Raw genomic sequence first — 15,257 nt, forward strand, 5'->3', positions numbered from 1 at the left:
GCTGCTGGAAAGTGAACCAGCATGCTGGATCTGCCAGCTCAGAAGACAGGCTCTGATAAGCAGAAAAGAGGCAAAAGGAGAAGCAGCCTCATGGGCAAATGGAATAAAGCCCCTTTCCTGGGGCTCATAAAACAGGAAGACCCCTGGATTCCAGGTGTGTAGACTTGCCTGTGGTTAGGTCCCACTGCAGGAGGCCCCAGCAGAACTGGTGTGGTCCCTGCTCCCACCTGGGCTGGAATCACAGGCACTCCCATGAACATTTTCACAAGGCCAGACCCTGGGCCATCTGAGAGGTCTGCACAACCCAGGGTGTGGGACAGCACCTGCTGCCTTAAGAGCAACTGCTGACAAGAAAGATAATTTGGCTGGGCACGGGGGTGCATGACTGTAGTCCCAGCTACTTGGGAGGCTAAAGCCGGAGGATCACTTGAGCCCAGGGGTTCGAGGCTGCAGTAAGCTATGACTGCACCACTGCTCCAGCCTGGGTGGCAGAGTGAGACCCTGTCTCAAAAAAATAAACAAACATTATTTTTTTAAAAAAAGATAACTTGGCTCACAGCTCTGACGCATGTCCCAGCAGCAACTGTCCAGATGCACCAGGACCAAGCTGTCTGGGGTAGGGAGGGGTGCAGGCCAGGCAGCGGACACAGAGAATTGGGCTTCTGCAAACATGTCCTGCTCCTCAAGCCCCACCTATGGCAGCAATGCAGGATGAGGACAAGGAAGAAGATTATGGGAGGAAAGATGGAATCCTGGGTTGGAGTCAGCCCTGCTCCACCACCAGCTTCTTGTGGGGCCTTGACCACTATGTGCCAGAACCATGCCCAGTCCTTCACAGGCATTCTCTCATCAGATCTGTGAGCTAGGTGTCCCCTAATAATCCAAGAGGCCAAGTAACTCGCCCAAGGTGGCACAGCTAGTATGAGGCGCATACATCCTGCTTGAAGGAGCTGGAGCCAGGAGCCATAAGAACCTTTCTGGCTCTAAGGGGCCCAGATTCTGCAAACCCTGCCAGGGCCAGGATGCCAGGCATCACCCTGTCAACCTGCCCCTCTCCTCACTCCTCTAGCCGGCATAACAGCCTCTGATGGTACTGCCTCCAAAACACACATCAAATCGCCTTTTTGGCCCAGGCCCACTGCCTCCACCTCGGTACAAGCAATCTTACCCCATTCCCAGAATGACCCCCACAGCCTCCCAGTTGGGCCCCTGTGTACACCCTCAACTCTTCACTGTCCATTCCCCAACTCAGCAGCCATGGTATAATATAAACTGGGTCACATCGCCTCCCACAGAAGACTCTCCAAAGGCTCCTGTCACCTCTAGAAAAAACTCCAAGCTCCTAACTCATGGCCTACAAGGACCTCTGTGACCTGCCTGGCCAGCCCTTTCGACTTCACCTTCCGCCCCTCTCCACCCCACCCACCCTCAGCCACGTGGCCTCCACGCTGTTTTGCTCACATGCTAAGCTCATTTCTGCTCAGCTTCCCTCTGCTGGGACCTCACTCAGCTGGCTCCTTTTACCATTTCAGCACGGGCCTCCCATCTCCTCCCCAGGCACTCTCATGTCAGCCTGGTTCATTTTCTTAGTCGCTGCTTTACTTGTTCAGTGCGCCTGTCATTCTCTTTCAGCAGAATGAAAGCTCCATGGGGGTTATCTGCCCTGCTCACTGCCATACCCCCAGTTAACAGCCCAAGGCACCCACAGTGGGTGCTCCGTACACACATGGCCGATACACAAATCCACAGGCCCACCTGGTTCCGGAAGGTCAAGGCCACCACGCCACCAATGAGCTCCATGATGAGGCAGATCCCAAGGATGTACATGAACTGGAAAACAGAATTCAGAGACTCACCTGGAGAGGAGCAGTGGGCGTGTGTGGGGTACAGGGGATGCACCATCTGCTCCAAGAGCAAGCACAAAGAGAAGCATCCCTCGGGGAGCCCCTACCAGCTCCTAGGCCTCTGCCCCTTCCTCCTGTGAGAACGTGGACATGGACAGGCAGGCCCCAAGAAAACCTGTCTCTGGAGCCGGAGGGCAGGAAGAGTGACTCAGCTGTCCCAGCCAAATGGTTACCTCCATTTGTCTTGGGGGTCTATGTGGAAGAGCACGCCCTTCCCCCACCACCATAAGGAGAGCTGGGCCTTGTTGCCACTGAGCCAGAGGGGCTAGGCCTGGCTTAATGGGCAGGCTGGGGCAGTATGTCCAGCTCCCCACAGAGAGCCCTCAGATGTGACTTCCCAGATCCCCCAGAGTGGGTGAGGGGGATGGCTGAAGCTTAGAGGATATGCACCCCCACCTCTGCCCTTTACTAGAGAGCAGGCATTACCCAAACTGATTTCAGCAAATTCCAGCCTCAAGTAGCACCCAAACCCGGTTTACAGTGGATCGTAGGGGCTTCCCATATGAGGGGAGACAATGAGGTCAAGAGACACACAAGTGCAGAGTGAATGGATCTGCCTACTCACTACCCCCAGCTTTGGGGACTCATCCCTCACCCCACAATAATGGGATACAGGTAGGATTGACTCCCCATGCCCCATCCCAGAATGGGCACATGGCCCAAGCCAGGCCCACCAGAGTCCTGGGACTTTGGCCAGAGCTGGTAGGAAAGATTCCCTGAGATCTAGAACCATAAGGACTTTGTTGGCCTGACGCCGGCAGTGACCACTGCAAAGTGAGCAGCCCCGGCTGGCAGGGGCTGGGGAGATTGCCCAACCCTGCCCAGTGGCGCCATCTAAACCCCTGGACCCAGTGTGGGTTTGCTGATTGCATGAGCTAATGACTCACTACCACCTCCTTTTTTTGTCTTTGCTTGCTCTCATTTGAGTGTGGTTTTTCCTACTCGCAACTGAGCATCCAGATGAACACAGAGTTTAAGTAAGAACAGTATTCAAATCAGCTTTTACATGCAGGAGGGGAGGTGACCTGGGCATTCTTGGGCCAGTGTGGTCAGATGGGCTGATCTAAGGAGCTCTCTAAAGGAGGTGGTTTGAGGCAGGGACAAAAGAAACTGAGCTGCCCAAGGGCACAGGGGCAGGCGCCCCAGCTCTCCTGGGGAGTCCCAGCTAGTTCCGGCTGAGGGGTGGTGTGGTCCACTCACTGCTTGGAGAAGGTACAGGTTGTCACGGAGGGACGCCAGCACACCAATGAAGGAGACCATGAACATGACGACACCCAGGAGGATGAGGATGATGGCTGGAGCCAGGAAGGCACTTTCAAGGGTTTTATATTTCTGCCGCTCAACCTCTGCATAGATGCCCACAGACAGGACCAGGGCCCCAATCAGCTGCAGCAAGAAAACAGAGGGTGAGAGAGAGACTGAGGTCACTTGATTTTCTAAAGCAAAGAGTCATCTGGGGCTGTGGTACCTGCTGTGGGGGAGGCTTGCCCCAGGTTACAGCACAGAAAGGGCCCTGTTAGCGGCTGAACTGTGTTTCCCCAAATTTTCTCTATTGAAATCCTAACCCCCAGTACCTCGAAATGTGACTATATTTGGAGACAGGGCCCTTAAAGAACTAATTAAAGTTAAAATGAGGTCACTAAGGTGGCCCTAATCCAATATGACTGGTGTCCTTATAAGGGGAAGAGATTACGACACAGACACGCACAGAGGGAAGACTGTGAACACGCAGGGAGAAGGCAGCATCTACAAGCCAGAGACAAGCCTCAGAAGAAATCAACCCTGCAGGCCGGGCGCGGTGGCTCACACCTGTAATCCTAGCACTTTGGGAGGCCGAGGCGGGCAGATCACGAGGCCAGGAGATCGAGACCATCATGGCTAACACGGTGAAACCCTGTCTCTACTAAAAATACAAAAAAGTAGCCGGGCATAGTGGCAGGCACCTGTAGTCCCAGCTATTCGGGAGGCTGAGGCAGGAGAATGGCGTGAACCCAGGAGGTGGAGCTTGCAGTGAGCCGAGATTGTGCCACTGCACTCCAGCCTGAGCGACAGAGCGAGACTCAGTCTCAAAAAACAAAAAAAAACAACAACAACAACAAAAAATCATCCCTGCCACCTTGATCTTGGACTTCTAACCTCCAGAACTGTGAGAAAATAAATGTCTATTGTTTAAGCCATTCAGTCTGGTACTTGATGTTATGGCATCCCTAGCAGACTAATACAGACCCAATCTGGAGATGCCACTTTAGAGGAGAGTATAGATGGGTTAGGGGAAATGCCACTGGCTGGAGGGTCAGAGAACATGGGTTCGAGCCCCAGCTCTGCTACTTGCTAACCCTGGGCCTTGGACAGGCATTTGACCATGTGAGTCTGTGTTCTCATCTGAAAGACAGGCATGAAGACATTCATTTCTGCACTGCTCACACCACGGCTTTCGCAAGTGAATGAATGTGGAAACACTACAAACCTGGAAGTGCGAGGCCGCCACGACGCATATTAAACAGGCAGGTCACCCTGTGCTCAGGGCAACAGACATTTCACACAGTACCATAACACGGAATTTACTTTCAGGATGACCACAGAGAAGGCCAAAGGTTGGAGCAGGAAGAATTTTGAGGGAATTCACAAGTAGAATCCCTCACTCTCAACTTTTCTAACAGTGGACATGCTGTTACAGAACACCCTGTAACTTTCCACCAGGAGAACCCAGGCTTCTTGATGCTTGTCAACTGCCATGTGTGCTCACCCCAGGGCCTTTGCACAGGCAGTTCCAACTGCCTGGAATGCTCTTCCCCTGACACACTCATGGCTTACTCCCCCATCTCCTTCTCTTCTTTGCTCAGTTGCCGCCTGCAAAGGGAGGCCCTTCAGGGCCACTTTATTTACAGATGGGAAGTTCCCCCCATGAAACTCCTGATCTCCTTTCTCTTTTTTATTTTCTCCTTTGCACTTACCAGTATTTAACATACTACACTATTTCTGGTTGGTTTTTTTTTTTTTTTTGAATTTGTCTTCCTCACTAGAACATAAGCTCCAGGAGGGATTTTTCAGTTGCTTGGGACATCCCCAGCACCCAGACATTCTGACACTGAGGAAGTAGAATCAGCATTTATGATCAACATCTGCTGAATGAACAAGACCTGGGCTTTCCAATAGACCCTCTGAGTTCAAGTCAGGCACTGTCTACCCAGTCCCCTGCCTGTCCAAGGATTCTGACTTTCTGGGCCACATGTTCCAGAGGGCAGGGACAAGTCATCAGATAACTGGACTTCTCCACTAAGCTAAAGGCAACATGGGAGAGTAAGTGGAAGACATGGTGCTGTCAGCTAGGGTCCAAGGAAAGGAAGGGATGATACAGACAGATGTTGTCAGGAGGTGACATGAGCATAGCCACCCCAGTGTCACCATGCAAAACACCGAGGAGGCCGCCCCTCCAGCCACTCACAGGGCTGCCTGAGCCTTAAACTGACTTCATGGGTCTCCTTACTGATCATCATGTCCTTAAGTAGATGCCCGTGACCTCCTTCTAAAGAGAGCTACGTCCTGAATAAAGGGAAGTGACTGCTTCCTCCTAAGCTTTGATGCGTGACGGGGATGCCAAAAGTCAAACAAGCAGACAGAGCTTATGCAGAAACACAGGATAACAGAGGATTACCAGGAAACCATCTCACTTGGATCCAGTACTCTGCTATGTTTCAAGGCTAAGTGCCATTCCCCTTGGTTTGAAAATTAATCCAGGATTAGTGAGACCCTTCCCCCCAGTCTAGAAGGATGCCTTTCCAACACACAGGCCAGCAGGGACTCAAGACACTGACAAGCTCAGCCACCAGCCACTTACTAACAAGTTGGCCTTAGAAGGCGGGACACCCACACACACATACTCACCCTCTACAGGAAAATGGAGACCATGAAAAATATCTACTTTTTGGTAGAGAAAGGTAAACCAGAGACTATCTGGACAGACACAGTCATGCTGCAAAACCCAGAACATGGAGAAATCACTGTTTGAGGGCAGCCTAAGTGCCCCAGGTCCTCGGAGAGCAATGGCGAGCAGCCTTTAAAAAGCCAAGTCCAGGCCAGGCACAGTGGCTTACACCTGTAATCCCAGCACATTAGGAGGCTGAGGTGGGCAGATCACTTGAGGTCAAGAGTTCGAGAGCAGCCTGGCCACCATGGCAAAACCCCATCTCTACTAAAAATACAAAAATGAGCCGGGCTTGGTGGCACATGCCTGTAATCCCAGCTACTTGGGAGGCTGAGGCAGGAGCATCGCCTGAACCAGGGAGGCGGAGGTTGCAGTGAGCCGAGATTGCACCACTGCACTCTAGCCTGGGTGACAGAGCAAGACTCCGTCTCAAAAAAGAAGAAGAAAAGAAAAGAAAAAAAAGGCCAAGTCCCCTTCCTCAGTGACTCTACCCATGAGGAATCACTCACTAAACTCTAAACCTGGACAAATAAAAGAGCCCTGAGGCTCATCCACCTCAAAGCAGAGAATCATGGTTAAATAAGAACCCCATAGAGCATGGAAGTTTTCAGAGTCCAGGCATGGAGTGAATAAAATATTCAGGGACTCAGGTACTGGAAGGTAGCAGAGGTAGGGTTTTATCTTCCATTTTGACGAAAAGCGTAATTCTCAGCCTGTCGTGGAACGAACACAACTATTGTATCTTAACATTTTCAGAACCGGCCCGATATACTTTTGAAAGTTCTATGTTCCCTGTTGTAAAAAAAAATCCTTCTTCTTCCCTGGCAGGATGGGGACAGCTGACATCCTTCCCCATTCCCCTGCCCCCATCCTGTTCCCATTCCTCCTTCCTGCCTGAGACTGTGCTTCTGAGTTAAGGTAGTCTGCTTTGGAAACCATCCCCCCAACACCAGAGCTGCCACTGGCCCCAATGCTGAGCAGAACTGACCCCAGCCCTCTCCATAAAGGCAGTCAGTGGCTTCTTCTATTTTTACAAGCTCCCCAGAGCCCTGGGACCCACTCCAGAACACCCTTGCTGGCAGAAAACAAAACCCCTTGCTCTGATCTCACTCTCTGCTGTTATAAAGCATTGCCATTTCCTTGCTAGTTAGCCTTGAGACATTTCCAGACCATAAACCCCATGGGAAAAGCTCCCAAAGCAAATGTAAACCAAGAACTCCCTCAAGCAATCCTAGGCCCTATTTCTCCTGGTCTAGCAGAAGGAGCTGCCACCCCAACCCTCCCAGCAGCCTGGCAGGCAACTCCCAGGCAGCTCCCCATACAGCACAGGCCTCTCTGGCCTCCCCATTCAAGTGCTCCCAAGAGCAGCGGGCATGGGGAGAGGCCAGCATAAACCTTCCCAGGAACTTCAAAATTTCCAAATGATATTTACATCTCTGATGACATCAGTTTATCCATCTGAGGATAAAATTATCTGTCAATGCCAGCATGCAATCCCATCCGCTCCACTCTGCTAATTATAGCCTTCCACTAGGCAGCCGGCCACTCAGCTCTAGAACAGGAAGCAAATGGCCCATCTGTCAAGCAGGATGGCCTCAGCTAAACAGGGCTGGGGGTGGGGGGCACACGGCCATGCCCATTTGGGGCCAAAGAAGGAAAGTGCGTGCTGCTGGCAGCCCACAGCCAAGCCCAAAAGCCCAGGCTCTGTGAACCACATGGCGTCTTCAACAGGCTGCAGAGGAGCCCTGTGGCCCAGCATGAACCAGACCTGAAGGTCCCCTACATCCTGGAACCCTGCTTCCTCCTGTGCAGGGAAAGGCCCAGTTCCAGGCAGCTGCTGGGAAGCAGGAGACTCTGTGAGGCATTCCAGCACCTGTGCCTCCTGAAGGAAGCATCTGGTCACCCGTGCCGGCTGGCTCACCACAGCTGGGGCAAATCTGCACTTAACGAGGACCTGCAAGGCCCATTTTCACCCCCAAAAGGCAAATACTAGGCTCTGTTGTGTTCCAGGCCCTGTATTACGCTCTATAGGCGCACAAGGGGCCAGAAGACTATTGAGAAGGGAGAGTAAGAGAGGCTGGAACTGATGGTCCAATGGATGGAATTTAGGGAGCTCTCAAACTGGAGATGGAGAAAAATCCACATCTTTACTTTTGTTTACCTCTAACTGAAATATCCCTTCCATGTGGGATGTGGGCAACAAACTGAAGTAGTATTAACGGCACCTGCAATTTTGTCACCAGTAGAAATCACTTTACAATTATTCTGAATATCTTAAAATGTCATTTACATTCCTCATTACTTCAAAATTATGATAGTATTAGGCTCACTGCTAGATCTTGTGATTGAATGCGCTGATAAAGTTGTACATTATTACATCAAAAATTTGGTTGTATAAAATGTTAATAATTGTATCCTACTATAACTGGTTTCTTTTGTATCCGTGTGTATTTCGTTTTATGCATTTAAATATCTTGTTCTGAAAAAGGATCGATCCACGGGCTTCCCCAGAGAACCAAAGGGTCCCTGGCACAAAAAAAGAACCCCTGGTCTACAGGAAGCAAGTATCATTCCTGCCATGGGGAGGTGAAGAGGGCTCTAGGAATTTGAACAAAAGTGACAGGGAAGAGGGAGAGCGCAGAACATCAGGATGAGCCCCCTGCCAGAGCCCGCGGTTCCTGGAAGGCCCTGAGAACCACTTAATTCCACAACCGTCTCATGGAGCATTTGAGGTCCAGGGCTCCGTGTTGGACCAAAACAAAGCGCTTTTCAGACTTTCTAGCTTGAAAGGGGGTGGGGAAGAGCTAAACTCCAAGGCTTGAGAGAGGTTTTGAATAAAGTGGGACTAGCAGGGCCTCCTCCTCCTGCCCAGAGAAACCCTGCACCTCCCTTCCCAAGGCCCTCTGTCCCGAGGCCCATCCTGCCTGGCCCCAGGCCAAGCCCACCCTGCAGACAGCCACCTGCTCTGCACACTGCCGCCTGTTCTGCACACTGCTGCCCCAGCTTCTTCTGTCCCAGAGCAGGGTGCTGGCAGGAGCAGCAGAGGCAACATAGAAGGCAGGAGTTCTGGGCCTCCATGGGTGAGCTCAGTACCCTTGGCCATGTCACTTCCCGCTTGTGGGCCTCATTTTTCACCTGTAAAACAGTAAAGCCTGTTGGCTCTTATAGTGATTATGCTTTACCACTATCCTGTCAGGGGTCATACCTGCATCATCTCATCTCCCTTAATCAACATACCCCCTCAAACATCCAAGGAACGACTAATCTCGTTTTACAGACTAGGCACAAAGAGACTAAGCAGCACAGAACCCATGAGACAGTCAGGATTCACAACCAAAACTCATCTGCCTGGCCAGCCACTAAGGCTACCAGATGGGCCTTTTATGAAGAACTAGGGGGAAAGGGGTGTGAAACACCTTTGCAAAATACAAAGCCGACAATAGCAGAGCAGCAGTGCTGAGAGAACTTCCTAGATGATGCCAACACCTAGTGTGGTATCCACGAGCCACGTGTGGCTAGCAAGCTCTTGAAACGGGGCCCTGGTGCCTGAGGAACTGAACCTTCCATGTTATTTTGCTTTAAGTTAAATTCGACCACAGGTAGCTGGTGGCCACATTTTGGACAGCACAAGTCTAGAGCGTCTCTCGCTGGTGCTGCCCCTCACCACTCCTACAAGGTTCCTTTCTGAAGGTAGAGCCCATCCTTATGAAAAAGGTGGCCGGGTGCAGTGACTCATGTCTGTAATCCCAGCACTTTGGGAGGCCAAGGCGGGTGGATCACAAGGTCAGGAGTTCGAGACCAGCCTGCCCGATATGGTGAAACCCCAACTCTACTAAATATACAAAAATTAGCTGGGTGTGGTGGCGTGCACCTGTAGTCCCAGCTACTCGGGAGGCTGAGGCAGGAGAATCGCTTGAACCCGGGAGGCGGAGGTTGCAGTGAGCCAAGATTGCGCCACTGTACTCCAGCCTGGCGACAGAGTGAGACTCTGTCTCAAAGAAAAAGAAAAAGGCACATGCTTCAACCCTCCTGCCACAAGCTAGGGAACGCTCAGCAAGTATTCACCAACTTACTCAGGAGAAAACAGTCTTCTCTCCCACATCCCCAGGGCAGCTGGGTTCCTGTTGTCCCACTCCCCTTTCCTGTAAGGAAAGCAAAACAGATCAAGCATAGGAGGTCCTGGCAGTGCCCCCAATCCAAACTGCTAAAGGGCCCATTCTGTCTCCCCTAGGGAGCACCGGCCCCACCTCCAGGACCACCAGGCGGTACTCTAAGTTCTGGGGACACTGAACCTCCATCCCACTGACCTGGCCCAACTTATGCTTGAGGAACGGGGCTCCCCCACAACCCCGAATCAAAGCCAGCTCTTAAGAAAGCAGCAGAGGCTCCCTCCCGCCGCCAGCAAAGGCGCATTCACTTGTCTTTGTCACTAGTACTTTGCTGTCGACCCTGCCTTGACTCTGGACAGGACTTCTTCCTTTATAAAAACTGGACATCAAGTACAGAGAACCTGGTGAATTGTAATCCTTGGTCCCTGACATTCTCTGACACGGCCTGCTTTTGTTACTTTTTTTTTTTTTTGAGACCCTTTGAGACAGGGTCTCACTCTGTCATCCAGGCTGAAGTGCAGTGGCGTGATCATAGCTCACTGCAGCCTCGATCTCCTGAGCTCAAGCGATCCTCCCATCTCAGCCTCCCAAAGTGCTGGGATTACAGGTGTGAGCCGCCATGCCCAACTTTGTTTGTTACTTTTGGTAATGTCAGAGCACATTGATCAAACCAGTCCTTCTGTCCCCACTGATCTGCTATGACCCCACTGTCATACTCTAAGGTTCTACATATGCCTGGGGCTGTTTCTGCCTATCTCTTCCATTGGTCATTCTGTCTGTCCCTAAACAAACCTCCTTATTGTAATGACTTCAGTTTTACAACACATCTTGCCATCTGGTAGGCCAAGTCTCTTCTTCCTGTCTTCTTCAGAAGTGTCCTAGATATTCTTAGATCTCGAATCTTCCATACACATTTTAGAATCATCTTCTCAAGTCTCGGGAGGAAATCAACTGAACTGGACGTTGACTGGAACCAGAATGAATCTATAGTTCCGTTTGGGGAGAAATGGCATTTCTACTCTAGCAGGTCTTCCTGCTCCTAAGTGAATAAATAATAAATAAATATTTATTATTTGTAAATTATCCCTTTATTAATATTATTAAATAAGTAATCCCTTCTTAATTTATGTTTTCTTTAAAGAATTATGGCTTCTTTAACAACAGTTCTCATTGCCTCCCTCAAGCTTTCCATGGTGTCTGAGTAGAGCTGGAGAAAGACATCTAACGTCTTGGGTTCATCAGTTCAAAGGTGACAAACATGGCCTTTGGAAAACAAACCTCTCTAGGAAGCAAAGTGGGCACACCAGTCTGTTTTGCTACCCCTCCTGTTGGCAATAGTTGCAGATACTTGACTTAAGACTCCCACAGGCACACAGCACATTCCAGGCTGTGAAGGAGCTACGCTGGGAGTTTTGCAAACCCCAGTTATTCAATCCAGCCAGGGCAGAGAGTGGAATTTCTAATCAAGAACAACCACAAATGAAGCACAGGGTGGGAGTGGGGATGGCATGCCCTGGGCTGTTTTGGGGAAGAGTCTGGGGACAGGCAGGTAGAAGCGGTAGAACAAATAACTGACCAAGGCATTCTGAGACAAGATGCAGAGCAATTACTTCCTCCTGGGGAAACCAGAGAAGGACTCTGAAGGATGCACAGAGTTTGACTTCATGCAACTGGACCCTCCCTGAGCACAGGGACTGGCCTAATATATCTGCTGGGAGAATAAATCTGAGAAATGGTTTATGGCTTCAGATGCCTGTAAGCCCAAAGAAGGAACTCTGCGATGATCCCAGTCTGGAAGAGAGCCTTCCAAGGCTTAAGGATAAGAATGACTCATGGTTAATCGGAGAACCACAGAAACAGCCATGGGAAGGAGAGTCAAGAGCAACTTCATCTCCACCCAACACCCTCCTCCCCCTGCTTTTCTTTCTCCCTCACTCTCCAGACCTCTCTGTCTCTCTCCCCCCACCTTCCATGTGTCTGAACCAAGAGAGTCACGGGCCTGCCTCCCAGGGCTTCGTCCCCAGCGTACATGGGTAATGGTGTCTGGTGATTTTCTTCCCAGATCTCAGCCCTGGGTGGACCTCCGGCCAGGCCCCCCCAGACCCAGCTGACTCAGTAGCCAGAGGTCAATCAGAGCAGAAGACAGTGCTCCCGGATGCATCCTGGATGTCTGGCCCTGGCGGTGAGACAGGAAGTCCCCAGCTCAGGCCACTGCCGGCAGCATCCTCTGTCTGGGGTTGGAGCTCTCGCTGAGGGGTAGGAGGAATGGAGACTGGAATTCTGGGTATGGGCTTAGGGAGCCCAGGAATGAAGAGCTGGGTGGGGTGGGCTGGAGTGGGGCTTGCTTCCTCCCAGGGTAACCGCTCAGGGGTATATTCCTGTGTCAAGGTACTGCTGGTCACCCCTCCTCCTCCTTCCTCTGGCCAGGACTGTGTCCCTCTGCAGCCCACAGCACCCAACCAGCTAAGCCTCCACCACTCATAACTGTAGGCCGCCACCAGCAGGAGTGAGTAAGATGGCCCAGATCTTCCTTCTCTCAGACCCTTTGAAAGGAGACACAGGCTCACAGAGATGACAGGAGGCCTTTGTCCTATACAACAGCCTCCAGTCCAAGGTCCTGGCAGCCTTTCGGAGCCCATCCTGTCTGGGAACTGGTTCATGCATCCCCTATTCCTCCACTGGCCTAGGGTCTTCCCTAGAGACTGCCTGAGGGTTATCCTCATGGAGCCCAAAGTGAGGGCAAGAGGAGTTCCAGGGAAGGGGTATGGGAGTGCCCTGTGGTCTCACTCTCCAGACCCCTCTGGGCTGCTGAGAGGAGAAGCCACCATAAGGGAGAGCCATCTGAAAAGGAGCAGGCGGTGGGGAGAGCAGTTGGGGGGAGGAGGGTGGGCAGAGATGAAGGGAACTCCAACAGCAGGAGCCGAGGATGTGAGTCTCAGTCAGAACTGCCTGCTCCCAGGGGACACCTGGCTGAATCGGGCATATAGAAACTCTCTCTACACAACTTGGGCAATGTTAAGGCTTATTATTATTTTATGTATCTTGTTTTTAATGTTAGATGTAGTTTTCTATATAAAAAAGAAATGCATCAAATTGCTTTTTATATATGTGGCCCTTGGTTTATTCTTTCCCCCTTTGCATGGAATCCCACATCTGAACTGTACCCTTTGCCCCTGAACTATGGATAGAAGGCAGAGGAGGCAATCAGATCTCAAGTGTCTGGAACGTGCAGGGCCTTAATGAAGATAAATGGCCCCAGTCCAAGGGCTCATGTCTCCAAAGAGGACAAAGGGGAAAGGGAAGGAGCACTGGGCGGCTGGCCACATGGGCACCCTAGGCTCCAATCCCAGCTCTGCTATCAACTCTCTGTGACCTTGGGCAAGTCCCTTACCTTTTCTGAGCCTCAGTTTCCCAGTTGGCATGACAACCCCGAGGGTTGCTCTACTGCTCCGGGAGTCCATGGAAATTCCCCTCAAATCCTGGCACATCAGCAGACTGTGGGCGGCCCCCCTCCTCCTCTCGCCCCACACACTGCTCTGACTCCGCCCCCACGGGCTGCCTTCTGCTCTCCCACCCAGCCCAAGGATGTCACATTTCCGCAAGGGTAAAACCCTAAAGCAGACAGCAATGCCTTCCCTCCCCAGCCTTGATGAAGGCACACACCTCCAGCACTGCCTCCCATAGCAGCCTCGGAAAGGAGACAGTTTCCTGGAAATACTAAAGCCAAAAGGGGCTCATAGCCATCCTCCAAGCTCAGCTCAAAGCCCTCCTCCCATCGCTTGAGCCCAGGAGATCAAGGCTATAGCGAGCCATGATCGTGCCACTGCACTCCAGCCTGGGTGACAGAGCAAGATTCTGTCTAAAAACAACAACAACAAAATGCCCTCCTCCCCTGGGAAGTCTTCCTGGATCACCCCAGCTATAGGGATATCTCTCCACTTCTGAATATCTATAAAACCAACAATGGGAAGCCCTTGCTGGTAGTGATATTGAGAGTATTAACTATGCCCTTTGGACAGGGAATTCCGGGTATCTCTTATGGACAGCATACAGGACATGGTGGCTAGATCCAGCAACACACATACAACTTTGCCCTCAACAGCTTCACAGTCTGCACGTACTATGCAAATGCGTTAGGATGTCCCAGAAGTTCACAGAAGTTTGGTGACTTAGTTACAAGACCACACTGTCCTCATGGAAGCCAGACAGAAAGTGGTTAGGGCCCAAGCCAGTTCACAATGGCCAAAAAAACCACAATATCCTGAAGCCAGATGCCACGCAAAAGCTCCTGGCACCCGGCAGGCGCTCAGTAAATGTTACTTCTTCCCCAGTAACCATGTAGCACTGTTGTAATGCTGACATTTCAAAACCCAAGTCAGAAGCCAGAAACCATTTCCCCTTCAGACCCTCTTTGGTCCAGGGTTAATTCCAGGGAGGGAGGAGTCCCTATTCTGAATTCCAAGGCAGCACTCACTGATTCCACATACACTAAGCACCTCTTATGTACCAGACATTGGGAATAAGCAGATAAGATAAGTTCCTGTCCTCAAGGAGCTCTGTCTGGTGAGAGACATACCAGCACACCAACACATGTGGGAATCAGCAAAACCCTGGGGTAGATGTGATCAAGTGTGCAAAGGCGCCAGAGAGAAGGAGACACTAAATCAGAAAGGCAAGATCAGGGAAGGCTTCCTGGAGGAGGTTACGTTTGAACGGAGTCCATTTAATGGACAAGCAGGAATTCCTAAGGTGGACAAGAGGGATAAGGAGTTCCAGATGCCCATGAAGGTACCACAGGAACAGCAGGTCAGGTCAGCAGAGCTGGAATCAAGGACAGGCAGAGGACGAGGGAACGGGAGGCGAACAGGGAGGTTCACAGAAGCAAGAGCACCAAGGCCAGGTCTCATGGGTTAAGCCAAGAAGTCCATTTATTCATATGACATCTATTGACTGAGTGGTTTTTGCACGCCAGGCATTGTTTAAAGCCAGTGGGTCTCAAAGTTTTTGGCCTCAGAACTCCTTTTCATTGTTAAAAATGTTTGAAGATTCTGGAGCTTTTGTTTATGATGATATCCATCAATTATTTACCATAAATTAAAACTGAGACTTATTTTAAATATTTATTAGCCCATTTAGAAATAACAAGAGATAGCTGGGAGCAGTGGTTCATGCCTGTAATCCCAGCACTTTGGGAAGTGGAAGTGGAAGGTTCACTTGAGTCCAGAAGTTCAAGACCAACCTGGGCAACACAGGGAGCCCTCATCCCTACAAAAAGTAAGAAGAATTAGCCAGGTGTGGTGGCACGGCTCTGTGATCCCA

The 15,257-nt window shown here is 51.0% G+C and overlaps 1 protein-coding gene across 2 annotated transcripts in view; it reads right to left on the reverse strand.

The window, feature by feature from the left end:
• The window catches only part of TSPAN15 (tetraspanin 15), a 56,447-nt gene that overhangs the window by 20,714 nt on the left and 20,476 nt on the right, over positions 1 to 15,257 (reverse strand). Inside the window, exons 2-3 of one of the 2 annotated variants that reach the window (XM_004049517.5) lie at positions 3,105 to 3,290; positions 1,756 to 1,830 (exon numbers count right to left, since the gene is read on the reverse strand). The exons of the other annotated variant lie outside the window; for it this stretch is intronic. Of the exons in view, the coding sequence (XP_004049565.1) occupies positions 1,756 to 1,830; positions 3,105 to 3,290 (261 nt within the window). The remainder of the gene's footprint in view (positions 1 to 1,755; positions 1,831 to 3,104; positions 3,291 to 15,257) is intronic. 2 annotated transcript variants of the gene reach the window in all.

Source organism: Gorilla gorilla, chromosome 8 (assembly GCF_029281585.2).
Source record: "Gorilla gorilla gorilla isolate KB3781 chromosome 8, NHGRI_mGorGor1-v2.1_pri, whole genome shotgun sequence".
Lineage (NCBI taxonomy): Eukaryota > Metazoa > Chordata > Mammalia > Primates > Hominidae > Gorilla > Gorilla gorilla.